The sequence below is a fragment of the Brachyhypopomus gauderio genome, unplaced genomic scaffold (assembly GCF_052324685.1).
Source record: "Brachyhypopomus gauderio isolate BG-103 unplaced genomic scaffold, BGAUD_0.2 sc61, whole genome shotgun sequence".
Lineage (NCBI taxonomy): Eukaryota > Metazoa > Chordata > Actinopteri > Gymnotiformes > Hypopomidae > Brachyhypopomus > Brachyhypopomus gauderio.
This window is the reverse complement of record NW_027506882.1, coordinates 88,163-101,408: the sequence shown is the minus strand read 5'-3', so window position 1 is coordinate 101,408 and position 13,246 is coordinate 88,163. Positions and strand designations below refer to the sequence as shown.

The 13,246-nt window shown below is 41.1% G+C and overlaps 1 protein-coding gene across 2 annotated transcripts in view; it reads left to right on the top strand.

The window, feature by feature from the left end:
* man2a1 (mannosidase, alpha, class 2A, member 1) overlaps nt 1-13,246 on the top strand; it is an 81,804-nt gene that overhangs the window by 36,054 nt on the left and 32,504 nt on the right. For both annotated transcript variants that reach the window (XM_076988264.1, XM_076988265.1), the window contains 2 exons: nt 8,432-8,618; nt 10,689-10,866. In XM_076988264.1, coding sequence (XP_076844379.1) covers nt 8,432-8,618; nt 10,689-10,866 — 365 coding nt within the window. The remainder of the gene's footprint in view (nt 1-8,431; nt 8,619-10,688; nt 10,867-13,246) is intronic.

Below are 13,246 nucleotides of genomic sequence, written 5' to 3'. Positions count from 1 at the left end.
CCTCTCCACAGTACAGGTGTAGAATGTCCTGAGGATGCCGGGGTTCAGGCCAAACTTTTTCAGTCGCCTGAGGAAAAAGAGGCGCTGTTGTGCCTTCTTCACTGTCCTTGTAATGTGTTCATTCCATGTTAGCTCCTCCGTGATGTGAACACAGAGGAACTTGAAGCTGCTGACCCTCTCTACCGTGGTGATGGGGTGTGAACCTGCTTCTGCTTCCTGAAGTCCACTATCAGCTCCTTGGTCTTGCCGATGTTGAGGGAGAGGTTGTTTTCCTGACACCAGTTTGACAGGGTGGTGACTTCCTCTCTGTAGGCCGTCTCGTTGTTGTTGGAGATCAGGCCTATGATGGTTGTGTCATCGGCAAATTTGATGATGACGTTGGAGCTGTCTCTAGCTGTGCTGTCATAGGTGTACAGGCAGTAGAGGAGAGGACTCAGAACGCAGCCTTGGGGAACTCCTGTGCTGAGTGTCAGTGAGGATGAGGTGATGTTGCCCATCTTCACCGCCTGGCGGCGTCCTGACAGGAAGGATCCAGCTGCACAGATTGTTGTTCAGTCCCAAGTCCCGGAGCTTGGTGTTTAGCCTGGAGGGCACAATGGTGTTGAATGCTGAGCTGTAGTCAACAAACAGCATTCTCACATATGTGTCCCTTTTCTCCAGGTGGGAGAGAACAGTGTGCAGTGTCAGGGCAATTGCGTCATCTGTGGATCGGTTTATCCTGTACGCAAACTGCAGTGGATCGAGTGTTGCAGGTATTGAGGAGCAGATGAAGTCCCTCACTAGCCTCTCAAAGCATTTGCTTATAATGGGCGTCAGAGCTACTGGACGCCAGTCATTTAAGCAAGATGTGCTGGGGGCCTTGGGAATTGGCACAATAGTGGCCTCTTTGAAACACTCCGGCACAACTGAGAGAGAGAGATTAAAAATGTCTGTGAACACTCCCGCGAGCTGATCAGCACAGACTTTGAGGACCCGTCCAGGGATGCAGTCAGGTCCGGCTGCTTTCCTGCTGTTAATGCGCTTAAAAGATCTGCACACATCAGCCATGGAGAGAGTGAGAGAGGTGGGTGTAGCGGTGGAGGGGTAGAGGGGGCGTTTCCTAGAGGCGCAGCGTTGTTTACCTCAAAGCGGGCATAGAACGCGTTCAGCTCGTCCGGAAGCGCAGCTGGGATGTTTGTTGCTCCGCGAGGTTTTGTTTTGAAGTCTGTGATAGTGTTTAACCCCTGCCACAAACTCCTTGCACTGTTGCTTTTAAACTGTGTCTTCACTTTGGCTCTGTAGTCGCGTTTCGCTGCTTTGACGGACTTGCGAAGAGCGTAGCTCGCTTGTTTGTATTCCACAGCATTTCCGGATTTAAATGCAGATGTGCGCGCGTGAATAGTGGAGCGGACTTCACAGTTGAGCCAGGGTTTTTGGTTGGGGTAAACACGGATGGTTTTTGTCGGCACAACGTCCTCTATACATTTTCTGATGAATCCAGTAACTGAGTCTGTATATTCGTTGACGTTATTGTTGGACGCTTCCCTAAACATCTCCCAGTCAGCGTCATCAAAACAGTCCTGGAGTATAGAGTCCGATTGGTCCGACCACAGACGAACCTCTCTGGTAGTGGGCGGTTCCCGTTTCAGTGTTTGCTTATAGGTGGGTAGGAGAAGGATGGAGGAGTGATCCGATTTGCCAAACGGAGGACGGGGGAGGGTTTTGTAGGCGTTCCGGAGGGGTGTGTAGCAGTGATCCAGCGTGTGTGTTTTCCGCGTGCTGCATGTGATGTGCTGAAAGAACTTAGGAGCAACTTTACAAAGGTTTGCTTTGTTAAAGTCTCCAGCGACTATAAATGCAGCCTCGGGGCGCATGGTCTCCTGCTTGTTTATGGCTTCATGTAGTTTCCCCAATGCCAGGTCTGTGTCCGCTTGTGGGGGGATGTAAACAGCGGTGAGAGTGACCCCTGAGAAATCTCTCGGCAGCCACGCCGGTCTACATGATATGATCAGGTATTCCAGAACCGGGGAGCAGTAGGACTCAATAAAGTGCACATTTCTCTGATCACACCAAGTGAGGGTGATAGTGGGCAGCCCTGCCTGGTGCCCCTCTGCAGAGTGAAGCTTTGTGAAGTGATATCGTTTGTCCTAACCCGTGCATTAGGAGAGCTATGTAAGGTTTTGATCCAGTTTATGAAGGATGAGCCAAATCCAAATTTGTGTAGAACTGCTAATAAATATTTCCAGTTTACCCGGTCAAATGCTTTTTCTGCATCTAAAGATACAATGGTAGACTCTAATTTGTTAACTGTGCAGTAATCTATTATGTTTATTAGTCTGAGTGTATTGTAGGCTGATTGTCTACCCTTGATAAAACCTGTTTGGTCTGGATGTATTATAAGTGGGGTGATTTTCTCTAATCTTCTGGCAAGTGCTTTGCAAATAATTTTAAGATCTATGTTTGAGTGAAATGGGGCGCTAGCTGGAAGGAAGTGTAGGGTCTTTGCCTGGCTTTAGAAGTACGCTAATGTTAGCAGAATTCATGTCTGGGGACAGTACGTGATCATTTTGAATTTGAGTTACCATTCTAAAAAAGGTTGGTTCTAGCACAGACCATAATTCTTTGTAGAATTCTACCGGAAATCCATCCTGGAGCTTTGTTATTTGGTAGCTGCTGTAGGGCTTCATGTAATTCGGGCAGAGCAAGTGGTGAATCCAGTGAAACTTGTTCGTTTTCCAGTTTTGGGAGATTTATATTATTAATAAATTCTTCAATAGCTGAATCAGATGGATTAATCTGAATATAAAGCTTTATATAACTCTTTTAAAGCTTTATTTATTTTTTGTGGGTCGTGAATTATGTTACCTGTTGAGTTCTTAATAGAGGAGATAGTTGTTTTTTTCTTATTAAGCTTTAACTGATTAGCAAGGAATTTTCCAGATTTATTGCCATGTTCAAAATTCTGCCTTTTTTTTTTACTTTGCAGTAAAAATTGTGTCTTTTTATCGATTCTTTCATTTAATTCCAATTTGAGTTTTCTCAGCTTGTTCAGTGTGTGTTCTTGTGGTGAAGCAGCATGGGCAGCTTCTAAAGACTTTATTTTTTCTTCCAATTCTGATACCAATGTTTTTTCTTTATTTTTCTTATGTGTACAGTAGGATATTATTTCCCCCCACATTACTGCTTTCCCTGCTTCCCAAAGAACCCCCAGTGATGTTCCTGGCATATCCTGGTTATATAAACATATATATATATATATAAATATGTTGCCCATTCTTTTTTGAAGTATTTAATGAAATTTATTGCACAAGTGGGAGAACTTGCACAATTGGTGACTGACTAAATACTTATTTTCCCCACTGTATATTAGCAATGCATAAACGCATATTTAGAATAGACAGGTTAAGTATTATAAATCTACCATCTGGATCTGTTATATTGTTGCTAATGGAGAAGTTTATCCTTCTGTTAATTAATATGGCCACCCCCCTTTGTTTTGAGTTGTAACAGGCTGAGTATGAATGTGGGAACTGGGGAGAGGTCAGTGTGTATGTGGGTGTCTTGGACATGTGTGTTTCCTGTAGAAAGACAATATCTGCTTGTAAATCGTTTAGCCGTTTAAAAAATTTTCATTCTTTTTTCGCTCGAACCAGTTCCACGTACATTCCATGTGACGAACTTCAGTGAATTCAACGTTAAGTTGCTTGAGTGTTGGATGGTTGCTAATGGTGTGTGTGTTGCACATCTGTGTTGTATGCCTGTGTTGTATGTTTCGTGTATGTGTCTGCGCTAGGGTTGTCCCGATCCGATATTTGGATCGGATCGGCCGCCGATATTAGCAAAAAATGCGTATCGGTATCGGATCGGCAGACACGAGAAAATGCCGATCCAGACTCCCGATCCAGTTTTTTTTTAAAGTCCGCACCCATTTTGATAATCCATTCCGGTTTTTGCTAGTGAGAGTAAAATCCGGTCCGCATTTTCCAGCACACCTTCAGCACACGAGCATAGTTTCTGCCCCAATTTAGCTCCGTGGCATTTCGGACCGCCGTGTAAATTTGAAGTTATCGGTCAGTTGTGTGGGATTATTTTACCTTAAAGGATGACAAAGACAAAGAGGTAGAGTGCAACATATGCCACAGTAAAGTCAAGCGTTGTGGTAAAGCTGTAAGAACTTTTAATACCACCAATCTAATCAAGCATTTAGCGAAATACCACCATAAACAACATGACGAGTTTCTAATGAAAACCGAAGACAAAAAGAAAGGTCCTACACAACTAACACTGGCAGAAACGTTTGAATTGAAGGGAGTGTATAGATGGGGATGGAGCAGCAAAGTGTGGAGTAGAAGGCATTTTGCTTTTAATTAGTTTACGATATGTGCACAGATTTTTTTTTTTAGCTTTGGTTTACACTTGTTCAAGAGCACTGATGGATGTTAATGTTAATGTTAATAATAGACTATTTTCCACTCAGGTTGTGTGTTTTTTTTTCTTCAATATAATTTACAATATTATTTGCACTTGTGGCTTTTTAATCCTTGGTTTACTGACGCTATTTCTGTTTGTTATTTAATATTTTGTCTATTTTGAGTTTATTAATTGCTAAATAAACAGGTCAGTTTCTCCTTACCAACCATTGTGTATTATTCAAACACACCTAATTCAGCTGGCTACTTGTTATCAAGAGTAAAACGCTTTTCAACATGAGTTTGACAACAAAGTAAGTTGGCTAAATAACTTTAAACTTTAATACATGCTCGGATAGGCCGGTATCGGTATCGGCCGGTATCGGATCGGAAGTGCAAATAAATATCGGTATCGGATCGGAAGTTCAAAAAGCTGGATCGGGACATCCCTAGTCTGCGCTAAATGTCTGTGTGTATGTGTCTGTGCCTGCATGAATCGGTCGTGTGTGTGTGTCTCCTGTGTGTTAGTGTAAGACTGTGCTGTATGTCTGTTTGGGTCTGTCTTGTATAGCTGCATGTATGTGTGTGTGTGTGCGCATACATTACATTGCAGTCTTGAAAGTGGGTGAACAAATCGCTGGATGAGTGCAGAAAGAGAAAAGGAGACGGAAAGGGAGAAGGTGACATGTAAATTGAGAGTGCATATACGACAAAAAAAAGAATAAATAACTAAGACTTATGAAGGAAAACATGCGGTACGATGCTAATTAGACCGGCATTAGTTATTTAAACTTAGACATGTCTTATTGTTCTAGGTGAAAAGTAATGTGTTATAAAGAGTTGATGTCGGTGTCGGTGTTGATACAGTTCACCTGTTTAGAACAGCCATGGTGTTGTGTTTGTGTCGCAGTAAAGTTGACTGTTCACGTAGAGTTTGTCCACTGAGATTACAGCCCGGGAACCTGCTTGAATGAAACTCTTGCGGATGGGGAACAAGACCTTGCGTCGCTCCAGGATTTCTTTGGGGAACTGGTCGTTGATGCTAAAGTTGGTTCCTTTCAGCTCCCAGCCGTGGCTTTTTAGCAGCTCTTTATGCTTATAGTGTTCAAACTTGGCCACGATCGGTCTGGGTCTTCGCACATCCGGCCGCTTCCCCCCAGGCGGTGAACGTGGTGAAAACTGATGTTTTTAACGGTGGCCTGTGAGATTTTCAGGTGAATTTGTATAAATGATTTTACTGTAGAGTCGGGGTCCTCGTCTGCCTTCTCTGGAATACCTGCAAATATTAAATTGTCTCTCATGCTGCGGGACCGTGTTTTCTGCCGCGAGTGCCTCCACTTGCTGCTGGCTGAACTCCACCGACTCTCGCAAAGCTTGAAACTCTTGGTGGAGAATTTCCACCAGCGCCAGGCGCGCGTCAAACCTGGACAGTTTGGTGTTGATGGACTCCAGAATATCCGCCATGTTGCAGGTGTGTGGGGAAGCCGCTCCTGGGGAAGCTTCGGCACGGTTCCTCTTGGTGGATGGCGTCTTGTCTGCTTCACTCATGATGATTCTATCAAAGCAGTTGTCTATATATGTGAATATACTGTCCAAATTTTTGCGGTGCTCCAGAGTGGTTGAGTTTGTTGATACTTATTAAGTAAAAAAAAAAAAAAACACCTAAAGATGATTACTTATTTTTTTAGGTTGTCTTAAATAAATCTAGCACGATATAAAGATATTAACTGATAAGTTTGTTAGCAGTGGCCTCCCGCCATGTTCAAAAGCTTCCGCCTTCTGCCGGTTTGCAGTCTGCTGTGCTACTCCATCATTTCCTGGTCTCTACCGCCCCCCTGGTCTCTACCGCCCCCCTGGTCTCTACCCGTGCGGGGTTGATGGTCCTCGAGTGATGGGATCGGGTGAAAGGAGGACCAAAATGTGCAAAAGCTTTGAGTGGGACAGCGTGTGTGAAACTTTAAATGTTGTGGGATCAGAACAACGCACACTGGCAGAATTATATAATGCATCTAAAAAACATCAGTAAAATAACAATAAAATAATTGGTTAAAATTTGAATGCTGTCTATTACCTTTTTATATTGTAGCTATGATTTGTTGCCTTGCTTGTATGGCACCTGGGTTAGGCTGTGCATTTATTTTTGTCCTGGCTCTGGGTCAGCTGGTTGCTACACCACCTTTAAAAATGGCACGGCATACCTGTGCGCAACATTGTACAGGACCTCACATGCCCTCACAATACGACACACCTTCTCTGGCCGATACACGAGCATTGGGTGTATGCACTTTCTCACGTTCAAATCACGTAGTACATCTGACCGTTTGCGTGAAATATAGCGTACACAATGTTTTTGGGCGTATGCACCGAACGTACATGAGGCCCCTGGCCACTATTCTGCAAGAAATGGCTTAAAATCCCTCTGACCTCTGTGCAGGACTTATGTCATTCTAAAGAAAAATTGGCTGCAAAAGGAGGCCCTACACCATATTAATAAATTATTGTGGTCTAAACATATAGCAGTAGTATGGACAATACTGTGGTGGAATTGATGACACAGAAGTCGAGGTCTTTTAATATATTAAGCAGTATTTATTTGATAGCAAGTGAGTTACAAAATATAAGAGTATAAAAAGTATGATGTGAAGCTTATGCTTCACACAGCAACTCTGAACTGCCTCTCTCAGTCCAGTTTCTTTATTGTATTTATAAGCGTGTGTGCAGAAAAATTAAGGATGCCAGCTTCCCGGGTGCAGTTATCAGTTTCTCTGGGATTCAACCTTTGGGGCATAGAAATGGATAAGCAATGTTATCTCTAACTCTGCTACTGCACAGAAAACTTCAGTCTTACAGAAAAACATCTTCAATATGGTCACAGGGATTATTAAGCTGTGCAAGCAGTACTTTTCACACAGACTGTGCTATAATGTCTGCATGGATGTGATTAACATGAAACACATTTGAATATAATCAACATTTCCTTCACAATACCCTCGGGATTCATTGTTTAAAGTAATGCTAAAAGTTATGTTTGAGATCTTGTCTTGTGTAAGGTTCATTGAGTAGAAAATCTCCTTTAAGAATTATTGTTTAAGCGAGAAGGTTTGAGTTAATTGTTAATAGTGAAGTCTGTGTTCTATGGTGTTTTGCTGTTTAAAGAGTATGCGTTTTGCTTGAGAGTATGTCATTGGTATGTCATCGATTTAGTCATCTGTGTTGTGTTGCTGTCGTGGTTTCTGATTTCTGTATGTTTTAGTATAATGATGCCTCGAGCTGTCCATGTGTTTTCTATTCTATTAACTTAGTTATTGTTAAATGTGAAACCCCTTATATAAAACGCTACAACCCCCACATCACGCAACACAACAAAAAGATTGTTTATCTGGTAATGCTCATGTTATCCACACCATCAGCATAATTTAAACCACTGCAAGTGAGTGGCATTGCATTTGTAGAATTTGTGGAAATTTTCATTGTTCATTTATTATGTTGGGTGAACCTCTTGGAGCTAGCTGACCCTAACTGACCCTAGCTGACCCTAACTTACCCTAGCTGACCCTAACTGACTCTAGCTGACAGCCCGCTCCAAACTATGAGTTCAGGATGCTGTTTGCTGATAACATTGAATTTAGATAAATGGTAGACAATGAGAGGAATGGAAGTTCAAAATTGCAGATTTTGTTTATCAGTGTATGCTCATGTTATCCAAGCCATCAACATCAAACTTTCTAATTGTAGGCTATGTGTAATCTATATCTCTGGAAAGCTGTAAATACTGACGTTACAGGTATTATCCCTTGAGATAACGTGATTTCACAGGTGTCATTTAAAAGTGTGATAAATGAAAGGCTGGTGGCACAAAGCTGATGACTTCCAATGGCTTGTAGTCCCTCGATGTCATTTTGATGAATTTGCTTTACATATTTGCAGTGCATTTTTCTTTTGCAGCGTGATGGGCTTTCAGGGCCACCGCATCGAATGATGCATGGTATTATTACTTTTCCTGTATTTAAAAGCAGTGTCTCATTTTTGCGTTTCTTTTCCAGATCAGGAGTCCACTACAGACATCTTGTGTCACATGATGCCATTCTACAGTTATGATGTGCCACACACGTGTGGTCCTGACCCAAAGATCTGCTGCCAATTTGACTTTAAGAGGTTGCCAGGGGGGCACATTAGCTGCCCTTGGAGAATTCCCCCTCAGGCTATTACCAGTGACAATGTGCAACAGAGGTAGCTATAATTCCAGAAACATACAATTAAAAAGTGAAGTATAGTTCTAAGCGACAATGTAGGGTTTCCATGCAAGGGTGCAACTGAGCCAGTAGATTTGTGGACAGCATGCTTTCAAAATTTGACAAAGATTAGAGCAAATGAGCTTTCACAAGGTGAATCTTTCAAATGATACTCCTTTTGTCTAGTTGTGATAGTCTATGCTGGACTGTGATATGTGAATGTACTCAATTAAAGCAGAATAACACATTTTTATTTTATATACTAATTCATGAAAATATTAATGCAAGTTTATCAAACGTGTTGATTAGACTGATTCAGACAGGTGTTGATTGCACTACTCGTACTCAATAAGTCTGGTCAGTTTGTAGAAGATTGAGTGAAGTATGCTTGAAGCCACATTACAACACGTTTTGAAACACATCAGTTATGATATAATGTATTAATATTACTCCTTTTATGAAACTTGGCATGATATTGAGCTGCACTATATACCTGTGCATCAGGTTTGGTTATGATTGCTGAAAAAGTTGAGGACTTGGAGCTCATTTTGCTTTTTGGAAAGATATAAAGTAGACAGCATGTTCTCAGGAATCTCATACCAATTTTTTTTTACCGTAATAGTTTAGAATTAAGACATAAAATTTTGAATTGTATAAAAAACTAGATGAGGTTCAGACCTTCTTAAACTAGAGTGCTAGTGTGTCAGGAATGTCAGTCACACCCGTGACCACCAGAGGGCGCCCTTGCCGGAAATTGACCACACCTGTCTCCAATTTGCAAACCACCACACCCTATTTAAGGACTTTTTTCACAAGCCACCAGTGCAAAGTATTGCCTCTCTGAGTGTCTCTACCAAGCCTTATTCTTGCATTGCATTCTGGCTGATTCTGGTTTTTGATCCCTGCTCTGGCCTTTTGATACCCTCCTGTTTCGCCTAGCCCTCTTGTTCCTCTGCCTGCCTTCTGAAGTCTTTTTTGGTTTTTTGATTATCGCTGCCTGGTTTTTGACTCTCCCTTTTTGCCTTGCACTATTGTACTGCTGCCTGCCTTCCCTACGAGGTCTGCTTATTGCTTCTTTATATTAAAATCAAAGTATATTACACCTGCGTATGGATCCATCTCTACCCTCAGGTCCACCACCGTTACATAGTGTTATTTTTTTTGGTAGTTAAACATTTTCACTGAATTTGTTATTACAACTAAAACATTTAAAAGTCAGCAGAGTAAAAGGTGGGACGTGACCAGAGAATGCACAGTTTTCTCATGAGACAGCCTGATCGCTTGACCCGGTGACAGCACCATCTACTGCTCTGGCGGAGATTATAATATGGGTTTGATTCCAAGCTAACATGTTTATAATTGTAATGAGTAACTATACAGCGTGTTATAAATGTATTGGAGTAAAAGTATTAAACTAATGGAAAATATAGTGAAGTAGAAGTAGGAGAAAAAATTATACTCCAGTAAAGTACAGATACTGCATTTTAGTACTAGTAGTTCTACTTCATTACTATACATCTCTGCATAATTATGCATTTTCAGCTTTTAAAAACAATGATTCTGTTTTTGTCTGATGTGTGATAAGTTTTGAGATAGATAAATCATATTTCATTATCTTATTCTTAAGCCTATTTCTTGTTCAGCTGTTTTCTGGCTAAACTCTTCCAGTTTCCAAAACTATATATCCATGATTCCTTACTAATATTGGTTGCAAGCGTATTTGTTAAAAAAAACCTTTCCTTACTGGCAAACTGCATAAATGTAGTGAGTGATTGAATTATTAGTCAGAATAAAGCTTATGTTTCCACGTTAGAGTGCAGGGCAAGAAACCTACAAGTTATTGATACAACCTACAAGTTATTGTTATTGATGCCCCTTACTGCTCCATCCAGATTTCAGAGTTAACTTTCGCAGTAATATGTCACCATACCAACCTTCCTGTTGAACTATGTTTATTTTAAAGTGTTCCCATAAGTGTTTGTGTTAGGAAAGGTGTTAACTTTTTTAACAAATAACTTTGCAACCAATATTAGTATTTTTTTGACCACCTTTGTCATACTATTCCAAGGGCTCACATGCTGTTAGACCAGTACAGGAAGAAGTCCAAGCTCTTCAGGACCAAAGTTGTGCTGGTTCCACTTGGTGATGACTTCCGCTACACAGATGCTCAGGAGTGGGATCAACAGTTCAATAATTATCAGAAGCTTTTTGACTACATGAACTCTCATCCTGAGCTCCATGTGCAGGTTTGGGTTCTTAATGCTCACTGTATAGAATTACCATTAGTATATTTAGCTGTTGTGCATAGCAAGTGCCCATAATTTCATTAGCCTCTTTACAACTAATTTGTTAGTACAATGAATGTTATAAAGATTCGTACCATCAGGGCTGGCTCCAGGGTCCTCCCACTTGCTGCCACAGGGGGGAGCTCGCAAACTGACTCCCCTCAGCATGATCACAATTATTAATGATGACTCTACTCAAGGAAGGTAGTTGCAGTGTCTCACTGCTGAATTGTTTGTAGCTCTACGCTATGCTTATGCAGTCAGCCCCTTTTTCTCAGTACCATATTGCATTGTCTGGTGTCTTGTCACCACGCTTTCTCTCTCTGCTTGTTCAAGTGTTATCACTCCTGTGCCACTCCCTGCCCCATCTCAAGTTTTCCATCGCTGTGTTTTCTCTGTTAGGTTATTGGTTATTTTGGGAATGTTTTTGTTACCTTACAGCTACGGTCAGAGAGCCAACTACTTTCCCTGGCATCCTTAGTTTGTTTGTTTCAGTTCACTGATTTATCCCCTCTTGCGTTGAGTATTCCACGTTTCTTGAGTTTACCCTGGTTTTTCCCTATGCATCTAATACGGTGGTGTTTTCTTTTCAACGTTTTTCCCGCAGTCGTTCTGGCGGAGGTTTCAGTTCTTTGTTTTTTGTGTGGACAGGCTCTTGGGTTCACCTATTGTTCAAAACCCTCGTGGTGGGTATCATCACCAAAACCCACCTTGTTACACGTACATAATCATATACACATTGAAATGCTAGCATGGCAAATGCTGAAGTAATGCTAATGGCAGTTACCATGGAGTGTTCATGCAATGTTTTTGGGCATTAACTAGCTTTCATTCAGTGTCAATGCCCATTTATTATATACATCATGTTCTAAGAGTTTTATTGTAAAAAGGCTCATAGAAAGTTTATAAAACATTAGGGACACTTGCCTTGTAGGTGTACAAAATATGCATACCTGATACAAGTTCTCCACCACTGTGCAAAAGTAACATTTTAAACATTTATGCTTTTGGATATTGAATTGAATTATTTGAACTGAAATGACTACTAAAGACTATACAATAAGTGGCAATCTGATCTAACAATACATGTGATTTGATTTTAGTTTTTATACTAATACAGTTAACACTAGAAGCACCGGTCATTTGACTGCTGTGACGTCTACTAGAAGCGCTGCCTCTGGTCGACCTACTTATACCTAGAAGCGCCGTGCACCGGTCACTTGACCGCAGCAGCACAAAAAATAATAATATCTTTGCACTGGATCCAATTTCAGAACCCTCCTTTCATGACTTTTCCCAGAATTGTCCTTTTAATAAACTAGTATTTTTACATTGTTAAACGAAACCCCGTACAGGCTAGTTTAAATCGATTTTGCTCGTATCTCTGTAATATTATCATCGTCGCCTACACTTCAAGACTGTGATTCTCTTTTCTGCCAGCGGGTCTCGCAAAGATTCGTATGTCATTTAATATTTAGTATAACAAAATAAAGATAAATAGTTTTCAAAACTAAATTAATCACAAAGTTCAAACTGATTATGTGTAAAGAAAAAACGGAATTCGTCCGTTGAACGAAAGTGAAAGTGTTTCACTTTTGAAAGTCTTAAAATATATACTTTATTTATTAATATGATTTAATATATACTGTATATAAGTTTACATCAACGGTTTTCAAACCATGAGTGAGTCTTGCTTTGCCTAATAAATGCTTTAGTAGTTTGCAGGAATTCTGCGAATGGTAATTAGCCTACTTATCAAGTCAATATCTCAAAGAAATAATCTCTCGGGTTTAATCCCTCTTCGCCAGTGCTAGCTGTTAGATACATCAAACAGCAACGTAGTTGCCACCCAGACCACTGCAGGTGGAACTGCCACCCAGACTACTGCAGGTGGAACTGCCACCCAGACTACTGCAGGTGGCAGTTCTCACGAGGCTAGTGACAGAATTTGTTTGGCGCGGCACATAAATGCTTTAAAAAAAAATAAAAATTGAAAACTCGCGGGTTTAGTGTCGACAGTGGGAGCAAACCTGGAACAACAAATCAGAGATGGATTTAACGAAAGAAGGCAGTCCTGCCTAAAAAGCTAAGCATACAAGTAAGTACCTTGACGAATGGGACAGGGAATTTACTTTCCTAAAGAGGAGCATGAAGGGGCACAGCTACTCATTATGTAAGATATGTAGCTGTGATTTTAGTGTCTCTCATGGTGGAAGGAACGATGTCCGTCAGCACGAACAATCTGCCAAGCACAAACGCGGGCTAAAGGCACAGAAATATGCCCAGGAGATGTCCCCATTTGCTACAAATACCACTAGAAAGTTTTTATTTTTTTATTCAT